The sequence below is a fragment of the Coenobita brevimanus genome, chromosome 110 (genome assembly GCF_032717465.1).
Source record: "Coenobita brevimanus isolate Jiangsu-jjx chromosome 110, ASM3271746v2, whole genome shotgun sequence".
NCBI classification, from domain to species: Eukaryota; Metazoa; Arthropoda; class Malacostraca; order Decapoda; family Coenobitidae; genus Coenobita; species Coenobita brevimanus.
In genome coordinates this window covers 14810982-14828345 of record NC_137063.1, presented here as the reverse complement: position 1 = coordinate 14828345, position 17364 = coordinate 14810982, and the positions used below count along the sequence as shown (strand labels likewise).

Genomic DNA, 17364 nt, shown 5'->3' with positions numbered 1-17364 from the left:
TCTGTCTCACCTTCCCTCCCTACCTCCCTCTGTCTCACCTTCCCTCCCTACCTCCCTCTGTCTCACCTTCCCTCCCTACCTCCCTCTGTCTCACCTTCCCTTGTCCTTCTTTCGTACACCAATCGAGGAACAGGGCCGGCCATATCATTAAAAATCAGAGCACAAAGAGGTGGTTAAACCTCAATTTCAGACAGTTATTTATAAAACCCATAATGAAAGCAGGTACTTGGCCTCAATGACCCACTGCTGAATGGGGTATGTAACGTGGCATGCAGATTAACCCATATGATTTTCCCACTGTTTCACAAATAACCGTCGGAAAATGCGGCAGAACCCTCTCTATTGTGCCTGAACCCTCATGCTTTTGTTTTGCAAGAATAAAGATAATTCACTCAGGTTGCCACAAGGCGTGTGCTGGTACTCACAAGGCCGGACATGAGGTAGTGGTAGTTGCGGCGACCCATATGCACGTCACGCACGTGGCCAATGATGAGGCTCTTGGCCATCTCCGTGCTGCAGTCCAACACCACGTACTTATCAGACCACCTAAAGGAAAAGAATGAGGAGGAATTACGAGTGAACGTAAATACAGAATGTTTAACCATAATGATAATAATAAAAGGGTCGTACAAAAAAAAAAAAAAAAAATTGACAATTCTGAAGAAAAAGTAAGGAAAATGCAGCTAAGCACAATGGAGTTCATCAAATTCTTTACCACTGGCATTCTGAATCTGTGCACAACACTGTTCCGCCAAGCTTTGACCCTGACTCCTATGTTCAGTCCAACTTTCCTCCAGGTTGTTCAGCAATTAGGACACTTATATGAGGTGGTGCAGGGATATACGAGCCAAAGATAAAGTTTTGTTCCTGACCGGTTCGGCCAAGAAGGCTTCTTCACTGGAAAGAATATTAATACAGGATAACCAGACCTCACACGCAGTGAGCACACACACACACACACACACACACACTCACACACACGCACACACACACACACACACACACACACATATATATATATATATATATATATATATATATATATATATATATATATATATATATATATATATATATATATATATACGATCAAGAAGGACAGTGATAAATAACTTTCAGAACTCAGTGATGCAACATCCGGAGTTCAACAAACCATTTTAAATATCATGTGAGAGTTTGACGATAGCTAACTGTATACAACCGTTGATCGTCTTTAAATTCACGCGTAACATAAGAGACAGTCATTTTACAATGTTTTTCCTGTACAACACCTGCAGTCCCATCTAACCAATGTAATTTTATATCTGTATATAAGAGTTCACATTTTTTTTACACAAAGGTCAGAGTTTCATTACAGCATGCACGATTTATGTTCGACATTTTTTTTAAGAAGTACCCAGGATGTTCATAAATTTCCTTTAAATTTTGTATATGTCAAAAACTACTAAATGCTGAAAGCCTTAGAAAAAACGACCCTTCCAGGAAAATTATAAAAACAAAAAATGTCAGAGTAAAACTCTATGCTCTTCAAGATGCCTGAAAATACTGTTCGTCAAAGTTGGAGGTTGTATAGTCAATACAGACTGATCAGGACAGTTCCAGTGCTGACCTGCTGTAATTATGAAGGACTAACAGTGTCGATGAATTGTACGATTCATGAGTTGGCAAGAAAAGCATGTCACACTAAACTTCCATTCTAAACATTTTCAGGTACCTATACTCTCTAATCAGAAATATATACTCTTTTCATTTTATCTTGGATTAGGCTACCTTTACAATTTCGAAGAATTCATGAGTAAAACAAGCTATTTAATTAACACCCTAAGTGTAACATTTTTCCAAATCTTATTGGCACTGACAAATTATTGTATTCTTTCTGTGACAACTCTGGTAAATGAGTAGTTAAGCACTTCAGTCCGATTATTTTGCTTACAATCTTCAAACAATATCATTCACCTCTGGAAAGCCTTCAGCCATTCTTTATCAGAGACGGAGAGGCAGAGCCACCTTGGACGTGACCCAGTAGTGAAAGCGGTAAGGAAATAGCCCTCTTTAAGCCACTCTGTCTCCATTACGTGGATACTACAGGGGAATTCCAGTGTCGTTATTCCCACCGTGAGTCCCAGTGGGCCATGAATCACACACACACACACACACACACACACACACACACACACACACACACACACACACACACACACACACACACACACACACACACACACACACACATTCTTATTTTAGTCTAATCTTCAGCAACATGATACTCTGCCCATAATTCCTCTATTTCCCGGGCATCTGTTTTAACCCATAAGTTTACAGTGCTTTTATTTTCAGTCGTGTGTGCGACAGACTCTGGATTACTCAAACTGAAGGGGTTGCTCAATGTTGAAAGGAAAGAGAGAGAGAGAGAGAGAGAGAGAGAGAGACAGACAGACAGAGAGACAGACAGACAGACAGAGACAGACAGACAGACAGACACAGACAAACAGACAGACAGACAGAATGGAGAAGGAATAACATTTTCTGAATTTTAATGGAGTCATGGTTTTTGCATTTTAACATGAGTGGCTGGGATGACAGTCGTTCAAACACCGCAGTGCTGGTGTGACAACCCAACAGATGGAGCAAAAAAAAAAAAAAAGAAAGAAAGAAAGAAAGAAAGAAAAGAAATATAAATACCGTACTACTTGCGAAATACTAAAGAATCCAAAAATGCCTCTGATCTATATATTTTTTTTTTTTTGTTACTGTGTCGTGAAAGACTCATTAAAAATTCCTGGGACCTGAATAGTTTCTATGCATAAAAAACAGATTATATAATGTCGAGGTTCCTGATTATTTTTTTTTTTATTTTGAGAACTACATTCCGAATAATTCCCGGTACCAGGCTTTTTTATCTCTAATTTCGAGGAAAATCATTAATATGAAATCGTGTGACCAGAGCAAATTTATCAATGTTTATGTAAAACATATAGTTCAAAAAGTTCCTGAGATGTGAATACTGTTTTCTATTTCCTTATTTCGGTATGAATATTCACGAGAGGATGAATGGCGAGATAAAAATCCACAACCTGTATTTTTTTTACGAGAAGGAAAGCATTCCCCCCTCCCCCAACACACACATATAATAATCTTAATAAATAAGCAATGCTTTTCCATTTTTCTGTGTTCCTTTTTTTTCAAGGTCTAACTACATCTGAACATTTATCACAAGAAAAACTATGGACCGAAAGCCTTAAAACGTGTAGCATCAAAAAAAAAAAAAAAAAAAGGTGAACATGACAACCAAACTCAAGATTCGATCACTTCAAGATGGTTGGACAGTCTCCCTCCTCCCTCTGCCTCCCTTCCATCCCTCCACTTGCACCTCTTCTTGTCTTTCCTCCACCCTCTTTCTCTCCTTCCTCTCCCCCATGACACCTCCCTTCCCTTCCATGACACCCCCTTTCTCCTCCTCCATTACTCCACCCTTCCCCTCCTTAACAAACCCTTTCCTTCCCTGCCACTTCTTTCCCTCCGCCTCCAACCCTTACCTTCCCTACCACTTCTTTCCCTCCTCCTCCAACCCTTTCCCCCTTCCTACCTATCCCTCTCCGTCCACTCCTTTTCCTCCCAACCCCTCCCCATCCCTTTTCTTTCCCTTTTCATCACTTTCCCTCCCTCTTTCCCTTTCCCTTATAACCGTTTCTCTCCGCTCTCCTCCCTTTCCCCCTTCCAGCACCCACCAAGGCTGTATGGCATTTCATTACAGAATATATTATTCCTCGCTCACACCCAACAGTTTTCACAAATGCCATCAACTTCCTATCTCAGTTTTGTCTTTCCAGCACTGTTCCTGTCTACGATGCCCTTGTAAATGTACTGTATGTAATATTTTCTCCAGCACACGGTGAGTCTTATTAGAGTTTTCGTCTCTGTTATTCAGCCGGTGGTCCTGTTACCCTCCATCATGTAAACTTTCCTGACGCTGCTAGATGACTCTCTTGAACTGAAGTAATTTGTACTGGAGTAGCAAAAATAAAATGGCAAGGTGGTTTCACAGAGAAAGTAAACGTGCATGTAACACAGCTATTACTAGTGTGTGTGTGTGTGTGTGTGTGTGTGTGTGTGTGTGTGTGTGTGTGTGTGTGTGTGTGTGTGTGTGTGTGTGTTTCAGCTTGATCTGTTTATCTTCAATCATACAAACTCACTTCACAACTACAGAGGCTCTTTTCAGCTAAATTAAATTATGATAGAAGTAGGTGTATAATGTAAAGACTTGCTACTGCATGTTTTACCCAGACTGTTGACCCTTCCATCATTGCAGATCTACCACTTTTACAAGGCTCTCAACTGAGAAAAAAAATGTCTGTCGTAAGCAGGAACACAATAGACTGAAGGGTAAAGAAAATAAAATACAGAGAGTCATGATACTGACAAACTACCTTATTTTCTATTTTTTATTTTCCCTCTCAACCCGGATCGCGTAAACTATGTTCATTCATTGAAAGTCAGGTGACATTATTTGTTTCATTTTCGCAACTTCCAGAAAAGGTAAAGAATGAATAATGATAATGAAGACTAATACAGCAGTACTAAATGTAGGAATATCCATTTGGGTATGTCCTTGGGGCGATGTGACGTGGCTGGGTAATTTTGTGTTCTGTGGTGTGATAGGGGGTATAGAGTGTTGTGCTGTGTTGTACTATGTTGTTTAGTGTGGTGTGGTGTGGCTTCGGTAAGGTCGTTGAAGTCTACAGGAGTGAAATACATTATATTTCAATTACATAAGTGAGAGACAGACGGACAGAATCGTTCCTATAGATGCTCCCGCATCTAAGGACGGCATCATTCAATTCTATATTACTTACAACATCACAGAGACCCGAAAGTAGCCAGAACAAATTTTTAATAGTACAAGACCGACCAACGTCCTTGGCAGCACTTTCCACTGAGAAGAAAGGGAGCATCGGGGTACCGCCATCAGTGCCATTCTGTAAATGTCCCGCCTTGTGCAGTGGAGTGGTGTTTTGTGGCATGTCCTGTGGTATGGTGTGGCTTTGCTGAAAGCATTTAAGTTAACGGAAGTTAAGTGCTTTGTTAGAATACTGTTAGTGAGAGACACCGACAATGCCACTCTATGAGATGTTCCTACTGCTCACTGTTGTCTCCCTCTGGAACATGGATGTCAGTCGACCTGATTATCCTACCACCAGATCACCAGGTTAGCTGAGAGAGAGACTTACCATAATCTACGTAATAAACACCTTATCTCCTAGGGCATATTTCCAGATTACACTTCCTACCAATAAACAATTTTCTTAACCTTAGCAAAGGAATTACTGAAGACCATAATTTTTATCAAAACCTACAGTCTGAAGAGCCATCGCAGTGTCAATAAAACACTCTAGAGATTCCAGCAATAAGATTACAACATAAGGTGATCAGAGGACACAGCAACGCAGAGCCAGAAATTTAGCCTTGACCCATGACCATGACTTTTGATCGATCTTGGCAAGAATCGAATCTCTTCTTTCTATGTCAATACAATGTGCGTATGCATTTTAATACAGCCGTTCAGGTATTCATGAGATAACACTTCACCATGAAATTGAACCTTGACCCATAACCTTTTACCTTTGATTCATCTGCACTATATCTGAGTGAATTCTACCCAGAGCCACTCACAATATCCAAATTGAATCAGTCCCTGATGAAAGTTCGGTAACATACATACATATTTACATACTTACATTCATACCTGCATATATATATATATATATATATATATATATATATATATATATATATATATATATATATATATATATATATATATATATATAAATATACAAATAAATACACAGAAACAGACACGATCACAGTCAGTACGCCTTCGGTGTTGCGAAAAATACATGATCAGTTTGAAGTTGTGACTGTCATCATGAAATGTATGATGAACACTGGCAGCCAAAGACAATGTTCACTACCAGCCAGTCTTAAGCAAGTAAACCGAATATGCATAGAGTAAAATTAAAAAAAAAAAAAAAGTGACACTGCATACACTCACAACACAGAAAACCTCTTTAAGCGAATTTTTGCCTGCATTAGTAAAAAAAAAAAAAAAAAAAGTGTCCCTGCATTAGGTCGTTTCACACCGACTCTCCTGCATAAAATTATCCATCTCAAAGAAACACATTACTCCGGATTTTGTAAGAGCACGAAGAACAGGATAATTGTGTTTGTTGCTCCTGTTTCTTAATTTCCTGAAGGTGGAGACAAAAAAAAAAGTGAAGAAAATAAAGTGTGTGTGTGTGTGTGAGAGAGAGAGAGAGAGAGAGAGAGAGAGAGAGAGAGAGATCAACTACGAAAAAGAGGAAAAACATTATCAATCTTCAAGGCGTTGTGCGTCGAGAAAGCAAAATTATTCCGGTTTCTTTCTCTCTTGTCTGATTTTACCGAACAGAAAAGATGAGTTCATTTTCTGTTTTTTTGGACATGAGTCCTCAACTTTAGACGAAGGAGCTGCTCTGTGAGTCGCCCAGTCAGTCACTCTCACAAGAATTTTCGCGTGGAAGGTGCCTGGCTTCCGCTAAGCCAAACGAAACCTGAAATTACGGCCTTAATGATTCCACACCTTCCTTGGATTTTTGTTCTTATTATCGCCCGTGTAGGGAGGCGCTAATGGAATCACCTGCGTCTGTGTATGTGTCTGCCTGGCTGTTGTCAAAGATGTCAAAATCAAGTGAACAAACTGTATCCAAACTTTGTGTATAGTATCCCGGGATATCTGGCTTGTTGGTTAATAATTCTGGCAAAGCAGCAATGATGTGCCTTCGACTGCCAGAGGAATATTGAGCTTTTTTTTTTTTTTTTTTTTTTTTTTTTTTTAGGAACGCAAAGAGACACTGAAACGTGGCGGGCGAAATCGTAACCTTTTTTTTTTTTTCTTTTTTTTTGACGAACCTGCGATGATATGCCCCCTATTGCCAGAGGATAACTGATCTGGGTAGTTAGTGATGGCGTGCTATAAGCATTCACGGGGTAATGCTCTGGCTTTTATCTTAATGTTCGAATCTCCCACATTTTTGTTTTGGAGAACCCCTCTTCCTTTGGGCAAGAGTGAGTCCCTGCCTAATGTGTTCTGCATCCCGCACTCCCCCCCTCCCCTCCCGGTTCTTCTCATTTTGTAGTCATTTAATTATAGGTTTTCGTATCCCCATTTGGCTATCATGAGTAGTAATATTGTATGGAGTGAATACCCTTTCAGTCTGCGAGAGTCCATCCCCATTATTTAGCCCTCATAGTATCTTTAACAGAGAGAGAGAGAGAGAGAGAGAGAGAGAGAGAGAGAGAGAGAGAGAGAGAGAGAGAGAGAGCTGGTCCATGTTAACAAGAAGATAAAAGACAGTGAGAAAACGTCCAATTAAAATGAGAACATATGAGAAATATAGGAGAAAATTCCAGACAGGTAAGATCCCCTAGAGGAAGGTAAAATTAGCATAAGGCAGAGAAAATTCTGCATAAGCAATCTTGTTTCGGACTGTCCGGAAGGTAAGGAGAATCTAAACCATGTGTGTGTGTGTGTGTGTGTGTGTGTGTGTTTTGCCAGTACACGAGCATAAGGTCCTCAGGTCTGACGAAGTAACTGGGCTATACAGGTCAGTAGCTGTATATAGATGGCACTAGAGGCTTCGTTAATTTCTCTTCTTTGGCGATTTATTTTCCACATTACAGATCAACATTCGCTCTCGTATGATGATTATACCGCTTTGACATCGACCTTGTGTTACAAGGACGTTTGGACGTAAAGTGTAGGAAAAATCGCTGCGGAAAAGGTGTTACGAAATTGCTAAAGCTCTACAGATATGATCATGAGTGAGGCTGATCATTCAACCTCCAGCCGGTAATGAATTCATGGCACCCACTGAGCCTGAGCAGAGGACTTTTCAATTATATCCTTATCACTTCCTTACGGTTTTATTCAGCTTTGTATAGGCTTTTCCAACTAGAGAGATTAGATATGGATTTAGTGGACTACAGCTCTTCAGTTCAAGAGGCCTTTCCAATACTGAATAAAACTAGTCTGGTTGCAGCAGGAACAAACTAAAATGGACGCCACCCAGTTGCAAAATACCTTTCAATCCGGGGATTTCTTTAGTACTGATTTTAGATGCTTTTAGGCGATGTTATTGACCTGATGAAAGGTTTTTATTCCCGCCGTCAGGCAACTAGTCTTTTAAGTCCCACCCCCTTCCTGAAGATTTGGCCTTAATCTCTGGGAAGTAAGTGAAGGGGCAGAGCTTCAGAGACAAATTGCCTGGCAGCGGGTGTGTACTGTATAGGTCAATGAAAGCTATATATTGTTCGATATCTTATCCTGATCTGAGTAAAATCATCAGGATATATACACTCGTAACAAGAATATGTGGAAAAGGACGTCCACAGGCTGGATGGGCTAATGAGTCGAACAGAAGTGCTGATAACGAGTAAAAGTGCAAAAAATGGTACTTGTCACTTAGCCGTGAGAATGTGTTGTGTGGGAGGGAGTGAGGGATGGCAGTAAGGCTGTGCGTGTGTGGGGGGGGAGGGTGGGGGTGGGGGGTTTCGGAAAAGGTATGGATATTGGCTTAAGTTACTGTTCCATAACAACCTTCTATCCTTCTATCTGTGCCTTCATCTCTAGCTTCCTTTCTGGCCATTCTATAGCAGCTGTTGTGGACGGCCATCGTTCTGCTCCTAGATCTATCAACAGTGGTGTTCCTCAGGGCTCTGTCCTATCACCAACTCTCTTCCTTTTATTCATCAACGACTTTCTAAGCTGTACATCTAACCCTATCTACTTATACGCTGATGACTCCATCCTTCACCTTTCCATTCGGTTCTCGCAACGTCCATCTCAGCAGTTACTTCAACAAACAAGGGATGAGGCTATGGCACACCTAATGTCTGGTTTGGCTCGTATCTCTGACTGGGGTAAAAATAATCTTGTTTTTAATGCATCTAAGACTCAGTTCTTACACCTATCAACTCGACAAAATCTTCCACAGGTGTACCCACTAATGTTTACTAATATTCAGCTTAATCCTGCATCATCCTTGAACATGCTTGGGGTTTCATTTACTCGGGACTTGTCTTGGAAAGATCATATTACATTTCTTGTATAATCTGCTTCCAAGAGATTAGGTGTGCTAAGCCGACTCCGTTCCTTCTTTACCCCTGCACAATTGTTGACTCTGTACACAGATTTTATCTGCCCCTGTGTGGAGTACAACTCTCGTGTGTGGGGAGGTTCCCCACATACAGCTCTTCTCAGTAGGGTGGAGTCAAAGGCTTTTCGTCTCATTAACTCTCCTCCTCTTACTGTCTCCCTTCAACCTCTGTCTCTTCGCCGCACTGTTGCATCTCTATCTCTTTTCTATCGCTACTTCAATGGTCACTGCTCCTCTGAACTGTCTGCATGCATTCCTCCACCTCTACGACGGGCGCGTAGCACCCGTCTAGCAGCAAACTCTCATCCCTTTTCTGTCCAACTCTCTAATGCGAGAGTTAACCGTTACTCCCAGTCCTTCATTTATGTAACAGGTCAGCTCCCTCTGTCTGTATTTCCTGCTACCTATGATCTCCAGTCTTTCAAACACAGTGTGTCCAGGCATCTCGAAATGATCGTATCTTGAATTTGGCTCTCTCTTGTATTTTGTTTTCCTTGGAGGGAACAGTTATTGCAGGCAAGTGGCCTTTGGTTCCTTTTTTCTCACATAAAAAAAAAAAAAAAGTTCGCCAACACTTCCCTATCGACTATGATGATGGAAGGTGTTGTATAATTTACCTTTGTGACGGCAACAAGAAGTGCACAACAAATGTGTGTTGGAAGGGAGAACCTTCTCTGGCATTAAATGAAATTAAATATATGGAAAACAGTGCACAATTTTAGCAGGGGTCGTCGACGAAACTTTGCTCGTGATGTTACCTGTACACTTCTATATACCAGACTTAACCAGATTGCCGCTACGTACATCATATTAAGAATAGCGTGCGACTGCTGTGTACATCATAACTATGATCAAGCTCTTTTTTTTCTCTTTTTTTTTTTATGTGTGCTACATTTATCACCCAAATGTCCATAAACAGCATGCCACGACCAAACTAAGGTAAATAATAAACTCATATCTAGTTTTCCTATTCTTTTCCATGCACTCTTTCATTTAGCCTATAAGAGCAAAAATTATTTTTCAAGAAAAAAAAAATCCCGTCTTTTTGTGCATGGGGGGACCGACCACGAAACCTAATGCCGCTGTTAACGGGTTAAGGTCCACTGCATGGCTGATGATATTACCTGTATGTGTATCAGTCTAATCGTCCACTACACAGCTGGTGATATTACCTGTATATGTATCAGTCTTATGGTCCACTACACAGCTGGTGATATTACCTGTATATGTATCAGTCTTATGGTCCACTGCACGGTTGGTGATATTACCTGTATATGTATCAGTCTTATGGTCCACTACGTGGCTGTTGATATTACCTGTATATGTATCAATCTTATGGTCCCCTTCATGGCTGGTGATGGTACCTGTATATGTATCAGTCTTATGGTCTACTACATAGCTGGTGATATTACCTGTATATACGTTAGTCTAATGGTCCACTGCAGTAACGATGTTGCGTCACGCGTTGCGTCATTAGTCCGTCAAATGAGGGCAAAGAAAAAAGGCATCATGAGCAAAAGAACGGGTGAGATGGGTTGGAAACCTGGCTGTCTGTTTGACTGGGACAAAAATGTATTCTCCGTGAAAATAAGTGTTGGAGAGCTAATGGTATCAGCCCAGTGAAGGTTTACTTCCAACCCACGGGTGAATGTGTTTAGGGGGATCAAAGACACGTACGTAGGGACTAAGATGGATGAGATGAAACTGATTGTGGTGGGGTGTAGAGCAGCTTTGATAGTTCTGCTGCCCAGGGATATGGGATGCTGTAGGATTAATTGTCTGAGGGCAGTGATGATTTTGTTCAAAGTTATTCCCAGGAAACATTAACAACAAAAGAAGACAAATATAAACTCATGATGTTTTCATATACCAGGCAGCTTCAAATACAGCAAGGTGAATAAAAGGAAATAGAAGTGAAATGCGAAAGAAAACGGAAGAAAAGAAAATTACATTAGAAAGATTAAAATTTGAATGCAGATGGAGGAAAATGTGAAAGAAAATGGAGAAGGAAGAAATAAAATGGAGGGGAAGTGAGAAAACAATACTTAAAGGGAAGAATGATCAATGCATTAACCTTCTCGTGCTTGGGACAACTCTAGGTCTGTATTCCAACTAACATTACGCAGTTTTACAAAATTAAGAGTGCGTAGGAACCCGACTGTTCAACGAGAATATAATTATGGGAAAATGCACAGAAACATGACAGACAAGACGAGAAAGCAATAAAAAAAAGGAGAGAGCAATTTTTTTTTCTTTAATGCAGGGATGAAGGAGCCAAAGGCTAGAAGCCCAGTTGATTGTTCCCTCCAAGTAAAAGTATAAAGAAAACAACCAAGAGCCAACATCAAGATCAGTTACTTCGAGATGCCTGGACACATTGCATTTAATAGAATGGATGTCATAGGCAGTAGGAAATACAGACAAAGGAAAATAGTTACTAAGTTGGCCTGTTGCATACATGAAGAACTGGGAAAAGTTTCACTCTTACATTACAAAACTGGGCAGAAAACAGATAAGAGTCTGCTGTTAGACAGGAGCTAAGCGCACGCTGTGGTGGTGGAGGGGTGCAAGCAAAGAGTTCAGAAGAGCAATGGCCATTGAAGTAGAGACAGAAAAGGGGAAAAAAATGCAACAGTGCGGTGAAGAGACAGAGGTTGAAGGAAGCCAACAGGAGGAGGAGAGTTAATGAGACGAAATGACTTTGACTTTACCCTGTTGAGAAGAGCTGTATGTGACGAATCTCCCCACAACATGAAAGTTGTACTCTGCACCGAGGTGAATAAAATCTGTATAAAGTCAACAACTGCCCAGGGGTAAAGAAGGCATGGAGTAAACTTAGCACACCTAATCTCTCGGACAAAGATTTTACAAGAGTTGTAATATGATCTTTCCAAGATAACTCTCGAGAAAATGAAACCCAAGTATGTTCAAAGATGATGCAGGAGTGGACTGGATGTTGTTAAAAATTGCAGGATACTCCTGAGATTGTTATAAATTAGAAGATACTCCTGTGGAAGATTTTGATGGGTCATAATGTGTAATAACTGAGTTTTTGATGCACTGAAAACAAAATTACTTCTACCCTAATCAGAGACATGAGCCAAGCCAGACGTTAGGTGTGCCATGGCTTCATCCCCAACTTGTTGAAGTGACTGCTGAGATGGACAATGCGAGAAGCAAATGGCAAGGTGAAGGGTGGAGTCATCGGTGAATGAGTTTATAGGGCTAGTTGTACAGTTTAGAAGGTCATTGATGAACAGAATGATGAAAATTGGTGATAGGACAGAGCCTTAGGGAAGACCACTATTGACAGCCCTAGGAGAAGAATAGTGACTGTCTGCAACAGCGGCCATAGAACGACCAGGAAAGAACTAGAGATGACACCACAGACAGAAGGACAGAATCCGCAAGAGGGTAGTTTGGAAATTCAAGATTTATGCCAGACTCGATCCAAAGCCTTTAAGATGTTAAATGCAGTGGCAAAGCTTTCGCCAAAGTCTCGAAAACAGGATGACTAGGAGTCTGAAAGAAAGGTGAGAAGATCGCCAGTGAAGCGTCCCTAGCAGAGCCTATATTGGCGATGGGAAAGGAGGTTGTGACATGAAAGTGTTTTATATATTTATTTATTTATTTTTATTTTTTTACAGAAGATATTTAAAAACTTTAGAAATACAGGATGATGAAGAAAATGGGCGGCAGTTAGAGGGCTGGGAATGGTCACCCTTCTTAAGGACAGGCTGAATTAGAGCAAACTTCCAGCAAGAGCGAAAGGTATAAATCGACAATCAAAGGAAAAAGAACTTGCCTAGGCAGGGTGTACGCATAGTAGCACAGTTCTTGAGGACAACAGGAATGACCCCACCTGGCCCATGTGCCTTGTCAGTATTTAGACCATTGAGGGTAGAAAGTACATCAGTTGAAGAAATTTTAACGTCAGTCACGAGGACGTCAGAAGTAGGGGGTGCTGGAGGACCAGCTCAGGAATCGTCTATGGAGGAATTGGAGGAGAAAGTCTGAGCAAAGAGTTCTACTTTCATCAGTAGAAGAAACAGCTACAGAACCATCACAACAGAAAAGAGGAGGGAAAGGGATGATGTAAAGTTGTTCGGGAGGTTTTTGGCAAGGTGCTAGAGGGAGAGAGACGAGAGAGATATATGGGAGAATAAAGTAACAGATACAGACAGGCCAAGGGGGAGTGAACATCGCCCGTGTTGGAATACAGGCGGAGTCGGAGATGAAAAGAAGAGCGAGACTAGCTTGTCGGTGAGACTTTACGTCAGAAAGAATGAGAAGGAGAGAAAGAGGGAGGAGAGAATACAAGAGTGAGAGACTTGGGAAGCACAGAGAAAGACACAAGGAAAGAAATAATATATACGACTTGGAGTGCAAAGTGTCTTAGCTGGAAAACAAGAAAAGTTAGACAACGGAAGAGATTTTACACGACACAGAGAATGAAAGAATCAGGGAGGATACAAAATAAACAGGGAGGGAAATAGACAAGGGTAAGAAGAGAGAGCGAGAAAAGACACAGGGAGGGAAAGGGAGAAGAGGGAAGAAACGAGACACATACACTTACACAAAAAAGGAAGAAATCAGAGACAAAAAGGGAGGGAAAAGAAAGACACAGGGATAGAAGAGGAGGGAAAAAGAAGACAGGTGGGAGAAACAGTCAAAGAATGGAGACACAGCAAGGATAAAGAGAGAAAAAGACACACACACACACACACACACACACACACACACACACACACACACACACACACACACACACACACACACACACACACACACACACACACACACACACAGACGCACGCGCGAAAGTGCAGAGAGAGAGAGAGAGAGAGAGAGAGAGAGAGAGAGACAGAGACAGAGAGAATCTTGGAGAGGAAACCAAGAAGAGAGAGGGAGCCGAGAAGAAGCAATGTATAAGTAGACAGAGCAGGAGGAAGACAAAGGGGAGGAAGGAGGGAAGGAAGACAAAAGAGAGGAAGATGGCTGAGAACGAGGGTGAAGGAGGAAAAAGAAGGAAAGAAGGAGTAATGAAAATGAGAAAAAGAAAGGAAAGGAAAGAATAAAGTAGGAAGAGAAAGAAGATAACGTGACAAACATAACAGGTATCAGAGAGAGAGAGAGAGAGAGAGAGAGAGAGAGAGATGAAGGGAAGAAAAAAAAAGGAAAGATGAAGGGAAAGAAGGAAAAGGAAAAAAAAAGAACAAAAAGGGGGAGGAAAGATTGATAATGGAAAAAACAGGAAGGGAAACACAGAAGGACAGAGTGGGGAAGGCATGAACAAGGAGGGAGGGAGGGATAAAGAAAAGAAAGAAAGACGAGGGAAGGTGAAAAAAAAGAAAAAAGAATATAATACATGAAGCCGGAATGACTCTAGAGAAAAAGTGATGGACGCAAGGAAAAGTGGAAAGAAAAAAAGAGGAGGAGTGAGGAAACAGGGAAGAAGTAAGAGGAATAAAGCGTAGGTAAGACAGAGAAAGGAAGTGAAGAATGAGTGAGGAAGAACAGTAAATCAGAAGCGAAATAAAAAGATACACTGGTTTGGCAGACAAAGAGGAAAAATGCAAGCAGGCGGAGGGAGAGAGAGAGAGAGAGAGAGAGAGAGAGAGAGAGAGAAAGAGTAGGGAGAGGGGAGAAGCAAAATTAAAAATAAAACAGATGAATAAAACACGCATGCGAGAGAGAGAAATCAGTGAACGGAAGAAATGGAGAAGAGAAATAGTGAGATAAGAAATGAATGGAGAAAAATAAAAGATGACAATGTAATTAATAAGATGAAGAGGGGAAATGGAGGGAGAAAACGGAAATTAGAAGGAGGAACACATGAGATGGAAAGGTGGCGAAGACAAATAGTGATTGGGAAAAAGACAACACCGAGGAACACAATGGAAGAAAAAAATGAAAAGCAGAACGCAAAGAAGGGAGGAAATGGAGAAATATAAGACACAGGAAGACTACAGAAGGAAGGACTAAAACACAGTGAGGTGGAAGGAGGAGATACAAGAAGAGACATAAGATAATGAAGGGGGAAAACGAAGACTGCGAGGGCAGAAACAAAGGAAGTGAGCATATAATAAAAAGAATAAAAATATAAGTGAGAGAAAGGAAGGATATATAAAGGATGAATAAGCAGGAATAAAGAAACGAAGAGAAAGAAGGCACAAAGAAAACATGAAGGAAATCAGAATACACCGAAGTAGAGGACACAGTTTAAAAATATGGGAAAACAAGGTCATAAAGGTGAAAAGATTTTTTTAGGAAAATGAATTAAGGGGTGAAAAGATTTTAGAGGAAAATGAATTAAGGGAACGACTGAGACAGAATTTGAAAACAGAAGGCAATGAAGCAATTATGAGGAAATAATACATGAAAAACGAAGAAAAGTAAAGGCTGCGTAAGACAGAACCAGACAATATAGGGAAAGATGAAGCAGGAAAAAAATCGAGAACAATATTTGGCGACAACGGGGAGAGGACAGGCAACAGAAGAGGAGGTTATTACCAAGAAATTGTGAGAGAAAAACATGGAAAGACTGACAAGGAGAACAATGGGATGGGAGGGATGCAGGAAGAAAATAAGACGTGGTGGAGAGAGAGAGAGAGAGAGAGAGAGAGAGAGAGAGAGAGAGAGAGGGAGAGGGAGAATGCTAGGACATTCTCAAAAGGCAAAAAGCTAGACACTGATTTCCTTTGTCCCATGACCATGTTTATGGTCCTCGTATCTCTTGCAGTTTTGAAAGGTACAGAGACAGGGAGAGACAGACACACTAATACCATAAATCTAGTCCCCCCCCCCCGCGCGCGTGCGTGTGTGTGTGTGTGTGTGTGTGTGTGTGTGTGTGTGTGTGTGTGTGTGTGTGTGTGTGTGGCGCAGCCGAAGCTGGATAAAAGACTGTGATTAAACTTGGCACGATGATTGCAATTAGGTCACAGATGGGCCCATTTCAATTTCATGTCTATTACAATGTCCTAAATGGCCTTATAATAACTGTCCCAAGTAGCTTTAGGTTATATTAAGCGGAATGCGGCCAGCAGGGATTGCTGTTCGTCCGTTTTGAGCAGTGAAAAGTGTGGCTTAAAAACAGACCTTATTTATATAGTTAAATATCGCAAACAATCATGCTTTCCACAACAAACTGGACATCAGCGGAATCGATATACAATTTTGAGTGCAGTGGTGCAAAAACTATTGCAGGCAGTTGCACATTTTTTGAACCAGCCGTGAGTAATTGAAACAATTCATGGTGGGTGGGGGACATGCATGAATTGCTGAAAATTAGTCATCTAAACACAAAATTACAACACATGAAATTCAAATATAGGAATACAATTTGGCATCGTTGGCACCGGAATTACGTTGCGCATCGGGCTATACAAACAGATTCCCCACATATTCAGCCATTCTGTTGAGCCAATGCCATGCTGCAAACGACTGAGATTTGAGGAAAGGGCCCGAGAGCCCTTCACAGTGCGCAACGACCTGTTAGGGCCGTGAAGCACTTGTAGCCTAAACACTAAAGACTGCCTGTATTTGACCTACATTATATCGACAGAGATAGTGCCTACTGCATGTTCTCTCTCTCTCTCTCTCTCTCTCTCTCTCTCTCTCTCTCTCTCTCTCTTCGTGCTTCACATGTTCAAGTACAGTACTTGCATTAAGAAGCCATTGATACGTGAGGCATTGGGGACTCGATAAACACACACAGACACACACACAGACACACACACACACACACACACACACACACACACACACTACAAGGCGTTACTGACAAATTATAATTAACATCAAATCTACTATACCACAACACGTATAACCAAGGTGGGAACTCCAATACCATGTTCCTCTCCCAAGAAATATGCCTGGCAATTCTTTGTTGCACACCCGTTGGTGGAAATGTATTCATAGCCCCACGCCGAAACAAAACCTAGATAACTCCCAGTGAAAACTTTTAAAATGCTTTCTGAGCAGAGAGAGAGAGAGAGAGAGAGAGAGAGAGAGAGAGAGAGAGAGAGAGAGAGGGGAGAGAGAGAGAGAGAGAGAGAGAGAGAGAGAGAGAGAGAGAGAGAGAGAGAGAGAGAGAGAGAGAGAGAGAGAGATCGTATTGTTGAAAAATGTGTTGGTGCTGAAGGGGTGATTTCTGCACTTTTTTAAATTA

General features: G+C 41.1%; 1 protein-coding gene across 1 annotated transcript in view; it reads right to left on the bottom strand.

The window, feature by feature from the left end:
- LOC145417501 (glutamate receptor 1-like) overlaps positions 1–17364 on the bottom strand; it is a 723617-nt gene that overhangs the window by 349667 nt on the left and 356586 nt on the right. Inside the window, exon 6 of the mRNA XM_080286209.1 lies at positions 426–546. Within this exon, the coding sequence (XP_080142335.1) occupies positions 426–546 (121 nt within the window). The remainder of the gene's footprint in view (positions 1–425; positions 547–17364) is intronic.